General features: G+C 35.2%; 1 protein-coding gene across 3 annotated transcripts in view; it reads left to right on the top strand.

Moving 5' to 3' along the window:
• The window catches only part of pde4ba (phosphodiesterase 4B, cAMP-specific a), a 147,721-nt gene that overhangs the window by 85,351 nt on the left and 48,190 nt on the right, over positions 1–14,180 (top strand). The window contains exon 1 of one of the 3 annotated variants that reach the window (XM_015355586.2): positions 11,085–11,256. The exons of the other annotated variants lie outside the window; for them this stretch is intronic. Coding sequence (XP_015211072.1) covers positions 11,168–11,256 — 89 coding nt within the window. The 5' untranslated portion in view covers positions 11,085–11,167. Of the gene's footprint in view, positions 1–11,084; positions 11,257–14,180 lie in introns of those variants that run through there. 3 annotated transcript variants of the gene reach the window in all.

Genomic DNA, 14,180 nt, shown 5'->3' with positions numbered 1-14,180 from the left:
GTGTTTTTAGCAGTGAGGTACTGTACAGTACATTTAAATTGCTCTTTGGTTATACAGTAGATAACGCCATCTAAGTACCACATTGTGTTCATTACCAGGATATAAGTACAAACATTGAATTGATCCTTTTATTTTGATTATTTTTCACCTTAGACAATAAAACATGCAATTACTGTTACTATTACAGATGCATTGATAATGTTTTCTTTGGATCTCACCTGGTGAGATTAAATAATCTGTTGAATGCAATGCAGCACAGCTGTCTGAAAGAGCCTCATTATTCACACGCTGACATCTTAGCACAGGGCTAAATTTGTCTGAAGAGCCAAATATGCCATTCAGAGGTTTGAATGAAAGAGATCGACCAAAAAAAAAGAGCTAAAGGAAAATACATAGCCTAGTGAACTACTTTACATACCAAATTTAATATTTTAGGACAATAGGGTTTGAGTTCAACATCATTTCAGTAGTAATTATAATAACAATGTTATGCAAATGGATCTCCAATGCTCATTTTGTAGTTTAGAAGATAAATGAATTCTGCTGGCATTTCAAATTACTATAAAAATGATTTAAATCATTTATAACTGGTAGGCTTATTGTGATTATTGTTAGATTTATTTTATGCTGCTTTGTGTGTTCATTTAAGACTGACAAGGTTATGCAGTTAAATGAATTTTGGATCTGAACAAAGATATCTGATGTCTGGGACCCAAAACTGGGGTTGTATCAAACATTTACTTCAAAGTGAGTTCCTAGCTATGACTGTCTGGCCAGAAACCATAACTAACTGGGCCAAACCCCTACTTTGTAGACCTTATTCTGTAGGCTGCTGATCTGCTAGCACTCCAGTTCCTTTTTTGTATGATGTCTTTCTATTTAAGATGCAGCTTCACTTTAAAGCACAGCTAATCCCAGTCTGCGAAAAGTACAAGAATGGTATAAACTTTAAACCTGCAAAATAACAGCACATGTAGTGTTGCCCATCTTCACTTCCACTCATGAATTTCTGACAGCTCAGTTTTTATATTTCACATGCTGCCAGCACAATCACACCTCAATGCTCACTTTGCTGCTCCTAATCTCTGTGCAGCGGGCCTGGCTGACACAAACAAGTCTGAGAACGGCGCACGTTTTCTGAGTAATAACGGCAAAGGTTGACTAATCTAAATTAAAAACAACCTTAAAGCAGCGCTCCTCAAAACAAACCAAAGTACTTTCTCTTGAGCAGCCCAGGGGTATCGTTTTAATTAATCATAGTGACATTTTTTAACTTTTACCCATTTTTCTTACTTGAACAAGTTTCTGTTGTAGCCAACACATATATCCAGAGCTTTTCTCAAAGGGGCTAAATTAAGCCTGGAACAACTCAAAATGAAAGTAACAAAAACAGTGGGTGGTAGTTAAAACCAGAGGAAAAAACAGACTGACTTTGTGTACAAAGCTTTAATCAAAAATCTATTGTTTGTGAGTGTTTTTAAAAGCCTGTTGTCGTTATTATGTTTGCATTTATGTATGGGCTATTCGGTTCTGTAACATTTTTTAATTTGGTTTAGCCACAAAATCTTTGAAGTAAAAAAAACCCTAAAGGAGTTAATGCTTTTAAAATGTAGTGTGCAGATCCTTACATGTTATCTAATATGTGTGGGCATTATGCTCTTTGAGGCATCACTAATGATAATGGGTCACTAAGGTGCTTGTTGTGGCGAAGATTGTGCAAAGGAAGTGAATAATATATAACCACATAGAAGAGGACAAAATTACATTAATAAAATCTAAACTCCTTTCCTCTGGTGTTTCTGAGTCACAACTCATACATGTTAGGCAATGTGCAGTTCCCAGGGTCTCAGACTTTGCCTGTGGCCTAAGATACTGTAGATTACAAGTATTTTAAATCAGTGTCCTGGGACAGAATAAAGGAGACTGCTTATTGATCTTTGGCTTCAACTGTCTGTGAGATAAAACAGTGGTTTAGTCCTGAGGAAAAAGGCAAGAAAATTTGAAATATACTTTTAATACACATCATGATTGCACTTCCATTGCAGCACCATAGAGAAAATATTTTTTCTTGCTCGCTGTGTTTTCCGCCATTGGCTGTCCTCTATTGTTGTAAACACAAAGAACAAAAACATCAACCATAAAAATTTAAATTTAAATGTTAAATTTAGCATTAAATATATAGATTACAATGTTTAATCCAAACCAGTTCACCAAGGGACAAAAATATTTAAAATTAGTATTTGTGATTTCGTTAGAAAGTAACAAACGTTCTGTGATGGGAATGTACGTGAAACTAAAGTTTGTAGTCCCATTCTTTTTTAGCAATACTTTATCCTTTGACACCACTATGGGCCATAGCAGGGCTGACATACAGTACTGGGAGCAGTGTAGAGAGACCTATTATCCTGCATAACGTTTGAGAGAATTTGGAGTACCTGAAGAAAACTCATTCTGACATAGGGAGAACATGAAAGATCCATTCAGAGTCAAATTAACACATATTTGTTATCCATTTGTGAATCTCGTTAACATATATTCTTAAGATTCTGTCATGAAGCAGATCATTTTATATCTAGTTTTGCATCTTATTATTTCTTTTAAAGCTCACTTTGTGATGCCATTAATGATTATTTTCTGTTGGGTAGCCCTGGATACAAGTAATCTATTTGGTTATTTGATACTTGTTATTTACTGTAGGGTCATATTTCTTAATGATTCCCTTTTTTTCTGATACCTGCCACTAATTGCAGCTCTTTTTGCAATGCAAGAGTAAAAAAGCATGTATACAGTACTGTATACGGTATTTTCTTTCCCAGGTGGTTGGAGATCCACCTAAGTATACACCTTTGCTTTACTTGTTTATTACAAGAAATGCGACATACCTGTTGAAGGTACTCAGGTGCATCAGCAATTTGCATTTCTTTATTATGTAAAAAATCCTAATTAGGGATGTGAAAATGGTATTTTTCATAATAAGCAGCAGGTGTAAAAGTTTTTAAAAAATGTCACAGTACACATTAGTTGCTTAAATATCATTCTCCTTTTTTCTTGACACATTCCTATTCATGATGTTATTTTTTTTCTTCTTTGAACATTTGTAGAACAGAAGAGCAGAACATAATTTAATTTTATATGCATCACCGAAAAGCTGACAAAAACTGTTCTAAACTGTGAGTTATTTTGCCACTCATGATTTCTTTTTTTTTGTCTATAATACCCTCAGATGAATGTGTTCTTCTCTCAGTTGTTTATAGTGGCATGGTTCTTTAGGGATGTGTTTTTTTCGTATTCAAATTCCTACTGTGCCAAGCTGTCAGTTATAACTGATGACTGACTGAATAGTTTAACGTTAACCTTTGCCCGGTAAGCATGGAAGAGCACCCTTGCTGGAAATGTTTTGCCTCAAAGCAGTGCAACAGCTCCAGCTGAGCAGGTGCATCAAGAGGCAGAGTCGCTCCTTTTTCTATTGGGATGCAGAACAGGATGCACTAAATTTGGCTAATGGAATAAACGCAGATAGATACCAAGTGATAGGTGTTAGGAAAGCAGTTTATGCTCACCTATGTTTGTTTGTATTTGGTGTGCCCGGTAATGTTGTTTATTTGGAACTATCTTTCAATAAGAAGCAAACAACATAAATGCAGGGAGGATTCCTGAGTGCTTTGGTCAGTAAAAACTACCAGATGAAGTTTGAGCTCAACAAATTGAAACCAACTGATTACAGGTGTGTTCTATAGCTGCAGCTCTGCAGTTGGTGACTAAATGAATGGAAGCAAGGTGGCTAGGGTGTCTTTATCACACTGAAGGGCTGTATTTCCTGAGGTTTTCCTTTCCTCATCCACACCCACTGCCTCTCTCTGTATAGTCTAAATGGCTCTTAAAAATCAGCATTTCCATTCCAATATGTGAAAAGAGGCCACTTGTTCCACTGTTACAACGTGTTACCGCTGAACCTGTGCTATAAAAAGTATCATAAAATCACTTCTCTTGCTTGTTTTTATGAGATGCAGTTACTGTTTTCAACAGTTCGTGGTAACATTATATGGAATCAAAAAACATTAATTCTTCAGGTTAAATGACATCACAGAAAGGCTAGCCAGCTAGGATTGTTAGAAATTGCAACACAACTGTATGTTGCATTCATTTTCAGCTGTTGATTTCTTCAGTGATGTTCTATTTAAGCTTGAATTACAGGTGCACTAAGCAACTCTTGACCCAATTTATACATGCTTAAAGCAGGGATAAAGAACAGAAGCATGGAGATGGCTTAGAGTGACACCTGGTGGTTTTCATAAAATATTTGCAGCCCTTGTTTCAATTTTTAGTGACGAGTCATTGCCATCTAGCGCTTATCTCGGATAATGCAGTTTATCAGGCTCCTTTCTCATAATATACATTATTTGTTACATTCTGTTGAATGCTTTTCATTTCTTGCTTTTACTTTAGAATGTTGCTTATATTTTGCCATGTTTGTTAAAATTTAGCACTGAAGTTGCTGCAGTTCTTTTCATCATTATTGTAGTTGAAGCTGTGAACTAAAATAACTAAAGAACAAATGAATTATTCTTAGTCATTTGTGTTCGTTTCAACTGTATTATTTTTGTTAGTAGTTTTTGAATTTCAATGTCAAGGGATTGCATTATATACTGTACAGTATGTGTAGCCTTATTTAAATCTTAACTTTAGTGTACGATTGATTATATAATGTGTGAGTAACATAAATAATGGGTCATACATTTCATATTTTTAAGAAGCATGTTTTTAAAGAAGAAGAAACTTCATGATTCTTTTTTCTCATACATGCCACAAATATCAGCTCTTTTTGTAGTTTTATAGGACCAAAAAAGCAGATACAGTACTGTATATTTACCTTTGTTTTATACTGTACCTTTGTCAAAGAGAGGAAACCAAATCAGTGTTCAATAGCTCTTGTATCGCACATACTGTAAGATCATGCTGAAGATTATTTGGACAGAACTCAAGCAACAACAGCAGTCAGATCTAGCTCAAAAACAATTGTACTGAAAAAACAAGGTGAGAGTAGCCCAAACAGAGTTGGGATGGTTCAGCATGAGTAAAGACATGGTAGTATTGCTGTCACCTAACCTGTTTAATATCATAGTTGAAAAGATTATAAGAAATCTTTCGGATGCTTGTAGAGGTATTGTAGCTTTATGATTGGTGGAAGAATAATAAACAACTTGCAACAAACAACAAATGTGATGGTGAATGTAAGCTGGAACAAAAGGGGGGGATACATGTCCTGTACCTATGGTTCAAGATAATAGATGATGCAGGATGTGGAAGTGAAATAAAAACATGACTGTCTAGGGGAGCAACAGTACTTACTGAATGTGCAGACAAAATACAGTACATATCTACTGTAACACCACACTCATTCAAGGCCCGTCAGGACAATTCCGGATCACTCAGATGACATCTTGTACCTCCAGCAACCTTATTTACTGTATCTCTTGCAGTAAATGCCCAGCCATCATTGGGGAAACAGGAAGGTGACTCGGGGACCGGTTCAGAGAACCTGTTAGGTCTGTGAAGATTAAAGATTTCTCCAAGCCTGTTGTTTCTCATTTCACCTCTGATGGCCACAATCACACTAATCTCTGTCTGTGTTCTCAAGGATGGTGTTCCTAACTCCTGCATCAGAAAGACTACAGCAACTAAAATGATCCTGCAGCTAGGATCACACCTTGCCCCTTCTCTCAATGACAGACTAATTTTCTTCTAAATTCTCTCTATTCATTATTGTTTTCATTTCACACCTCTCTTCACCTATCATGACTTCACACTACCTGATTGGCCACTCTGTCTGTCCCCTGCTCCTGCCTCCCACTCCTCCTCTCTCCCAGCTTTTGTTCTCCTGCTACATTACCTTTGCTTACTGCCCTGTCTTTCTCACACCTGAAGAAGGCTCCATGGCTGAAACATTGTGTTTTCTTTTCAGCATGGAATATACCTATTACTTTATTACCTATTGCTGTACAAAATACAGTACAGACTGATAAAAGCGCTTGTATGGCCAACAGCAGTATATAGCTGTAAAATATGGCCATTAAGAAATGAAGAACAAAAGAACAATAGACACATGTGGGAGAAATGCCTGAGGAAAATGTTTTGAGTGGACAGAAAGGAAGACAAACCAACAAGCTATAACTGGAGTAAAAACAGGAAAATAATTGTTAGCAACAGTGAAGAAAAGGACGTGGCAGTATTTTGGAAATTGTAAGACAAGAAAACACCTTAGAAGAAATATCATGTTAGAAATTGTCAGTGGAAAATGAGGCTGAGGAAAACTCAGATGGTAAACATAACATCCTGGATTTTACAGTTGTTAGTAATTTCACAGTAGTTTGCAGAAGAGCTGAAGAAAACAAACTTGCTGTACATTATCCATGATGTACCCTGTTGTTGAAAAAATATTTGTGTGAGAGAAAGGACAAATTATTATGTTTGTGGGAATAGTTTTTGGTGATTTTGTTTCATTATATTTAGTTCTTTTTGAGTATTGGCTGCCTGTAACTTTCTGAATGTATCCAGTCATCCATCAAGTTCCTTTGCACTTTTATTTTTGTGTTTTAAAGAGTATTTTTACAGAATAAAATGCTCTGTATTATTCTTTATTCGCACAAATATACCATTGTATTTATTGTATAATTCTACAACATTTTGAAGACACAATAAAGCTGATATAACAGGTTGCCCCTTTTTCTTGATAAGGTGTGACTGAGGTTTTGCCATCAATGTCTAGAATTACCTCTGCTAAGACATTTAGACCATAAAAAGTTAAAAAGAGTTCTGACTGATCTACAGGTAGAAACCAAAAATAAATCAGACTCTTTAAAGGTCTGTTATAATTAATAGTATCTACTACAGTACAGCTCAGAGAAGCAGTTGTTAACAGACAAGACTCGACTGAACGACTAAACACAAACACACAATACAGTACATAAAGGATTTTGTACTGATTCATTTAGTTAAACTGCTACTGGCAGTCAAAGACTTCACAAATATTTTTTGGGACAGAAATGAAAATGATTTCCACTGTTGTTGACTTTCAAAGATACAATTTAAAATCTGCAAACAATTAGAACAGAATTAGTTTGCTTCCAATAGTGTCCTAAATGACCTACATAACAGTGCAGTAATTGTGCAGTGGACAATGTGAAACGTTTCAGTGCCACTCATTTAATTGTACCAGAATGATTAATCTTTTAAAAATTGCTGACCATACAAAGCACAAGTGTTTGTGCTTTTAAAGTGCCTTCAAGGGATACAGGCAGGGATATTTTCATGTCTATAATGTGTTGTTATTATTAAGACTTCTTTTTTAGATTTAATCAAGTCTAGATTTTGAAAGAAAAGATTACAAAGTAAGATTTTGAAAGATTACAAAAAGCCATAGACAATTTGCCCTCTTGCTTGGTTCTTTTTTGTAGAGTGTTGCAGACTTGATCTTAGTTTACATTATCTCATGAAAGACATGCTATTTATCTTTTTCTTTTAACCTGACAAAATGATTTATTGTTTTTCCCCGGTTCACCACTACAACAGAAAAATGTATTTAAAAGCAGCAGATATTTCTTTACCCTGAAGAAGCAAAGGGTAGAAGCAGGGCTGGAGTTTGTGTTGATAGAATGCTTCGGCAAAGAAGGTTTTTCGTTGACATGTAGACATCGTGGGCATTGTTTGAATACATTTTTTTCCTGTTAAAAAAAATGTTATCTGTCAAGAATTGAAAGAAAAGTGTGCTATCTGATCTGGATCAACACCCTTGAAGAGAATCAACATTCTTATATCAATGAAAGTTAATGAACAATAAAGTCAATGAATGTTTTAACTTGAAAAAAATATATTGATTGATGCCATCCTATTCCTGCTCTCTAACCACATCTATAAATATTTAAAAGCAGTTTATTTTAAGTATTTAAGTATAATTTTTAAAAGTGATTCACTGTATTCACGTGTGATAATTTGCAATGTTGCCATAATGCTGTTTCAGTGATCACAAATTACTACATTTGCCAATTCCTATATTTTACTGCTTCAAGCATTTTTCATTAACCGAACTATTCATTACACAAATTATATTACTGCTCTAGAATCTCTCTAGAGAACTGTGACAAAGCAGGTACTGTACCTTCCCAAACTTAAAAGCTCTTTTGTTTTTGAACAGCAATAACTACAATGGAACCTGAAGCAAGTATTCAGAACCCTCAAAGGCAAAGACATTAACACAGCAAATCATATTGACCTCATTGGTGCCATCAGTTAAACATGAACGAAATGCAGTAGAAACTGATGAACTGCATGTAAAACAAAATAGGTGAAGAGAGGCAAGCAGCCCAGCATTTTACCCAGCCAAGTTGATAGCCTGACTCCTTCCAAGAAATTGCTGCATGAGAGTCTCCTGTTGATTTACAGTAACTGTTGACAGTCAAACAAGTCAGATCTTGCAGTTCCACTTTTAGTAAATATTTCTAAATGTATTATTTAATTAATTATGGAATTATCAGAACACTTCCATATTGTGATCTGCTGCATATTTTTAAATTTTGAGTTAATATGTATATTCTTAAATGCTTGCTCATCCTTGGAAATATGCTGCATGATGTTAGGTTATTGGTCAAATATTATCACTGAAGCCTACAGGTATATTAACATAAAAACGACTAATATACATAATGCCAAATCCTATTTCTACCTTCAGTTTTGCAGTTAGATAAAAACCTGTATGCCTGGAGAGCTAATTATTTATGCACACTAAAACACACACAACCAATGCTTTGTTTAGAATGCATATAAAAGCATTATGTAAGATAAAACTAGCAAGTACAGTATCTAAGATGATTTAAAATTGTTTCTGTCAACAGAGATAAGGAGAAAGAAGGTGAGTAGCAAGTGTAATGTTTGTGTTGCAATACTGATGCCCAGAGTTAGGCAGGACAACAGTACAGTACATTTGCCCCTGCTAAGTCTTGGGGAGACATTCCCTCCTCTTGACAAAATCCTTTTGTATGTAGAAGATGCAGCCATCAGTGCCTGATGAGAGGGAACATTTCCTTTATCTCTTGATCAGGTAAATATTAAATGCAATCTACAAAAAAATCCTGCTTCTTATATATCAAACTAAGTCTTGTTTTAACTCATTATTAACCTTATTGTACTATATATCATTTTTACTGACATTAAAGTCAATTTTATTAACTTTGCTAAGTGTTTTTAGGTACTGGGAAATTTTGTAATGATAGTTTTTTTTATTTTAATGACATATTATTTAAGGATTGGTGTCAAACTGGAACTGATGTAGGTCCCTTTTCATGCCATAAAGGCCCATGGGGTAATGGGGGGCAAGGGCCACCATTTTTCTTGGCCATCAGACACTAGAGGTGGTGGTGATGTGGTCATCATCACGCTCCAGCTGGCCTATTACTCCCCGGAAGGGTTAACCCCCGGTACTCATTTGGTACCCGAAGGAATTGGAGGAAGCTACATTGCTACAGTAGATGCCCTTGCCATCTGAGCTACCACAGCTCCCTGGGACTGATGACCTTTAAAGAAATCACCATAGGCCATAAGAAAGTTAAAGACTGCAAAAGATATACAGCATGGCAGAATGATAGTGTTTCTAACAGTAGTTCTGACAACACAAAACATCGTAAATGCATTCTTCTTATGTGTATGTCTATATATATTAACTGTAATTTAACACAGTTTATACCTCATGCTTTTTGAGCACTTTTAGAAAAATAGGTGAGGTACAGTGAACAGCTGGGAGTCTTTAGAATAAGATACCTTTTAAAGTAAATATAAAACAAAATTGAATGCATTAAGTATGAAAATGTACACTGTAAACTACAGTTTGTTTAAAGACTGGGGCTAATACTTTCAAACAACCTTTTGAAGTGTATACTGTATAGAACAAAGAGATAGAAGGGGTGTTGTTATTGACTTTAGGTGTGTGTGTGTTTTCTTTGGTGTGGTTTGAGGAGAAGTAATGTTAAGCAATACCTTCAGTTCTCACCAGTCAGCTTGAAAAATGTAAACAAATCTGCATTTGAGTGCATTGGTCGGCACAAATCGGCCTCTGTGAGTTAGCACCTTCCATTCTTATTTGTTTATCACCTTGAAAGATAAGGACTATTTTCTATTATGAAATCAGAATTTAATTGTGGAAGTTATCGGTTTAAATTAGATTAGGATTTACTTGCGGATTTCAACAGAATACAGTATATTAATCACGCTGGCCTTAATACAGTAACTTGCAGCCATCTGTCTGAGAGCCTGATAAAAGCATGGAAGTGGTGAGGGCAGCTGGGGTTGGTATGGAGTTGTGTAAACGAACTGCACACCAGAAAACATTGTGCAATCTTTTTTTCACTGTTATTATAAAATAATTAGAATTAAATGACCGTAGATGTACTGTAGGCATTCATAAATTAATTAAATAAAGGAGAAAAGTTAGAGTAGATGTCTTTGGAAGTCACTAGAGCATAATCTAAATCTGATTATAATTTTAAATTACTTAGCTAAAAAGCATAGGTCATGTGAATTGAAATAGAATATATACTGTATAATAATATGACTTTGCATAATTTGGTTTGTAGCTTTTACCATTGTACATGAATGTGTTTGTTGGGATCAATGTATTTCTGTAAGTACTGCATATGAAGGAATTGATTCTGTTTTGACATACTGTAGGAAATGTGGATATCATATATGATTTGAAATATTTTTTTGAATTCCTTAATGTATATGTAAATGATGAATGGGACTTTGATCAATGGAGCACAATGTAATTTGTGGAATGAAGAATTGGGACCTGATAAAAAATCAGAAAATGTAGTAGATTTCTGGTGCTAGTTAAGACTTGAAGAATATATTTTTAGTGGTTTATCCTCTTTACTTTTTGGTTTTGAGAGGTTATAATGGAAGAATTTAGACCATGCGCCGTTCTTGATAACCACGTGAAAGACAATAGTGATGAGTACTAATCCATTCCTTAGAATCCATTCCATTTCTCACTGAGTGCCTGCCTGCTTGTTCTGCTAAAGGAGAACTAAACTGAGAAGGAAGTTCTTTGGTAAAGGGGATTACTTGTATTCTGTAAAACTAATAGTGCTGCAATGTGTTATAGTTAATATTTTGGGCAATGTTTCGACGATCTCCTCACCGTAGAAGTAGAGTTCACTTTGACTTCAGTGAAGAGGTGATAAAGAAAGCCCATCCTAACAACCTCAGGTTTGTTTTAAATCAAGTTTGTTATTTTGGCTGTACATATTGTAATTGTAAAAAAGTGTCATTTATACTATTTTAAAAATGATTTGTCATTTTAGATATTTTTTTCATTGTGATTCTTTTGCTTTATAAACTTGCTTCTTAATCTAGTATGTCTTAAATTGTTTTTTAGTAGTTTCAGCTACTGATTTTTAAGCATGAAAGTTGAAAATGTTAAGGAAAGTCATCTTTTTTTCTAGAAAGTGGTCAATTTGATTCCATTTCAAAGAAGAGGTTTTGTTTTTTTTATAGATATTCCAGGTATTATTACATTATTAACTTTTTCCAATAAGTAATGTAAACTGATGCTTAAAATATAGAAAATACACATAGTGATGAGGACCAGTACTGAAAGTGTAAACCGTTATTGAAGCAACATAATTTCAAGAATGCCCTTTTTATTACACACAGCAATTCATTGGACTATTTATTTAATGTGAAAATGGAAGTGTACATATACAGCAAATATATTGTTAAATGATTACAGAGAATCATAACCACATCAGATGTTACTTTTCTGTTTTTCTTCCTTGTATAATAGGAGTAGACATGTTATGTTTGAGCAGTCGTCATATTCCAAAAATGTTATTTTTTAGAATTTTTACAGTAGATATATTCTGAAACTAAAAGTTATCTAATAATATTTCCCTGAAACTCCTAATACAAGAAATTGTATATGGCCAATAAAGTGGTTTGGTCTGATCATTCTTGTGAGAATGTGTTTTTAAACAGAAGTGCCAAACTGTAGCCTGTCTAGATTTCTAAGAATATGATATCAGTTTGTGAAATGATTGAAGAGGAAGCTGAAATAAAGATATAAATGTTAGCAGATTTTAAAAACCTTGTCTTTGGCATTCAAATTGTATGGCTTTTAATTGCAAATAAGGTGTGGGGAATTACCAGAAGTCTTAAGTAAGTTTGCTAGAAATTAAAATGTTGGTTTGTTTTAGACAAGTGTTATGCAAAAATAAATATAACATATACAAATATAAATAGAGTGCCTTATTTTTTTATTTATTTTTGTGCATTTACTGAACAAAATCACTGAATAAAAATGTATGCACATGTGTAAAAAGAATTTGAAAAACTTTCAAATACTGTAGCATGGGATAGTGACCCTTCACCTAAACCACATCTGCAGCTGTGTAGCACAATAATGTAATGGAAAAATATTCTGATCCGGACTATAATTTGCCTGAGTATTTATTGGCATTCAAAGTAGATTTTTTTAATACTTGTAAAGGAATACTAACTCTTTGCTTTTTCAAAGCTCATCCTAGTTCTGACTACACAAGCTTGTTTTGAGTTCATCCCAGTTACACAAACATATTTTCCATTGGAAAAAGAAGTTGGAAAGCTGTGATGATTTCTGTAGGCATGTCTGTGGCTTCTGGTATTGGTCTTATAAGTTGTTACAACTTTTGATTGATGCATGCAGTAAATTGAGAAATAAATCCAGATCTACCAATTTTCTGCACTACTTTGTGGCATCGTTATGTCAGTTTTTGTCATTATAACCACTTCATATTCTTGCAGCATATGAAGTGGTTATATATTTAAGTAGGTCAGGTGGGTAGCTGCATAAGCATGCGTAGGCTGCAAAGGAACAAATAATAGATTTATTCCGTGCTGAAAAGAGAAGAAAGAAAACACAACGTTTCAGCCGTGGAGCCTTATACAGTTGTGAGAAAGACAGGGCAGTAAGCAAAGGTAATGTAGTGGGAGAACAAAAGCTGGAAGAGAGGAGGAGTGAGGGGTGGGAGCAGGGGACAGACAGAGAGGCCAATCAGGAGGTGTGAAGTCAGGATAGGTGAAGAGAGGTGTGAAATCAAACCTACGGTACAATGAATAGAGAGATCCTAGCTGCAGGATAATTTTAGTTTCTGTAGTCTTTCTGATGTATGAGTTCGGAAGAAACGTGTTTGAGAACACAGATGGAGAGATTAGCGTGTCTTTCCGTCTATGTTAATCTCTCCGTCTGTGTTCTCAAAGACGGTGAATGAATGAATGCGAGATAATGCTTTTTTGAGGTTCCTTTAGTAATATGATTTTCAGAATACAGACATTTACTCAGTTTAGGCTAACTAAAGCACCATAAATTACAGTCCTGCAAAAGGCCAACTTCTGCCCTCCCTACATCATCTAGAGCTTCATGAGGGCTGGAGTTTTTCAATTAAACCTCAGTTGAGTTAAGTAAATCTTGGTGGAGCTGATTTAACCCTCTCCTTTCAGTCTTGTGCTATTAATGATGCCAGGAGACATACAAAACCTAAGGAGTCATTTATTGTATGGGATGATGAGATTCTGACAAATTCTGAAAGGCTGTGTCATAAACAAGCCTCTTGTTTCTGAAAGGTTTCAACTAGATTTAAATCAATACTGTGAGCCATATTATCAGCAAATGCCATGTGACTCAGTTCCTCCCATTGTCTCCTAGGAACCCAAGCCACTCACCCCTTCTTCAAAAAGAACAAGAGAGCTACCTCAGGGGAGTAAACAAGGGGGGCCGCTTGGTTACTTGAGCAAGACTCATTCAAGTTTTATATTTCCTTTTTGGTCTTAAATATGTTGGAATTAAGGCTTGGCGGCATAGTGGTTAGGACTGTTGCTTCACAGCTCTTGGATTATGGGTTTGATTCTGGACTGGGGTGCCTTCTCAGTAGAGTTTGCAAGTCTTCCTCATGTCTTTTTCTCTATGATCTGGCTTCTTCCCATCTTGATGTGTTGTGTTTCATTGGCTATACTACTAAAAAACAGTCGTCTCTTATTCTACAGCCCTGCCATTGACTGGCAACCTGTCCAGGGCAAGAGCTTCATCTACTCTCAGTAGTGCTGTGTCCTTCTGGAAAAAGCGATCTTGATCGTTTCAGCTGTAAGATATCTGATTT

The sequence above is a fragment of the Lepisosteus oculatus genome, chromosome 9, assembly GCF_040954835.1.
Source record: "Lepisosteus oculatus isolate fLepOcu1 chromosome 9, fLepOcu1.hap2, whole genome shotgun sequence".
Classification (NCBI taxonomy): domain Eukaryota; kingdom Metazoa; phylum Chordata; class Actinopteri; order Semionotiformes; family Lepisosteidae; genus Lepisosteus; species Lepisosteus oculatus.
Note: the sequence above shows the minus strand (reverse complement) of the source record. Positions and strands in the feature narration are given on the sequence as shown.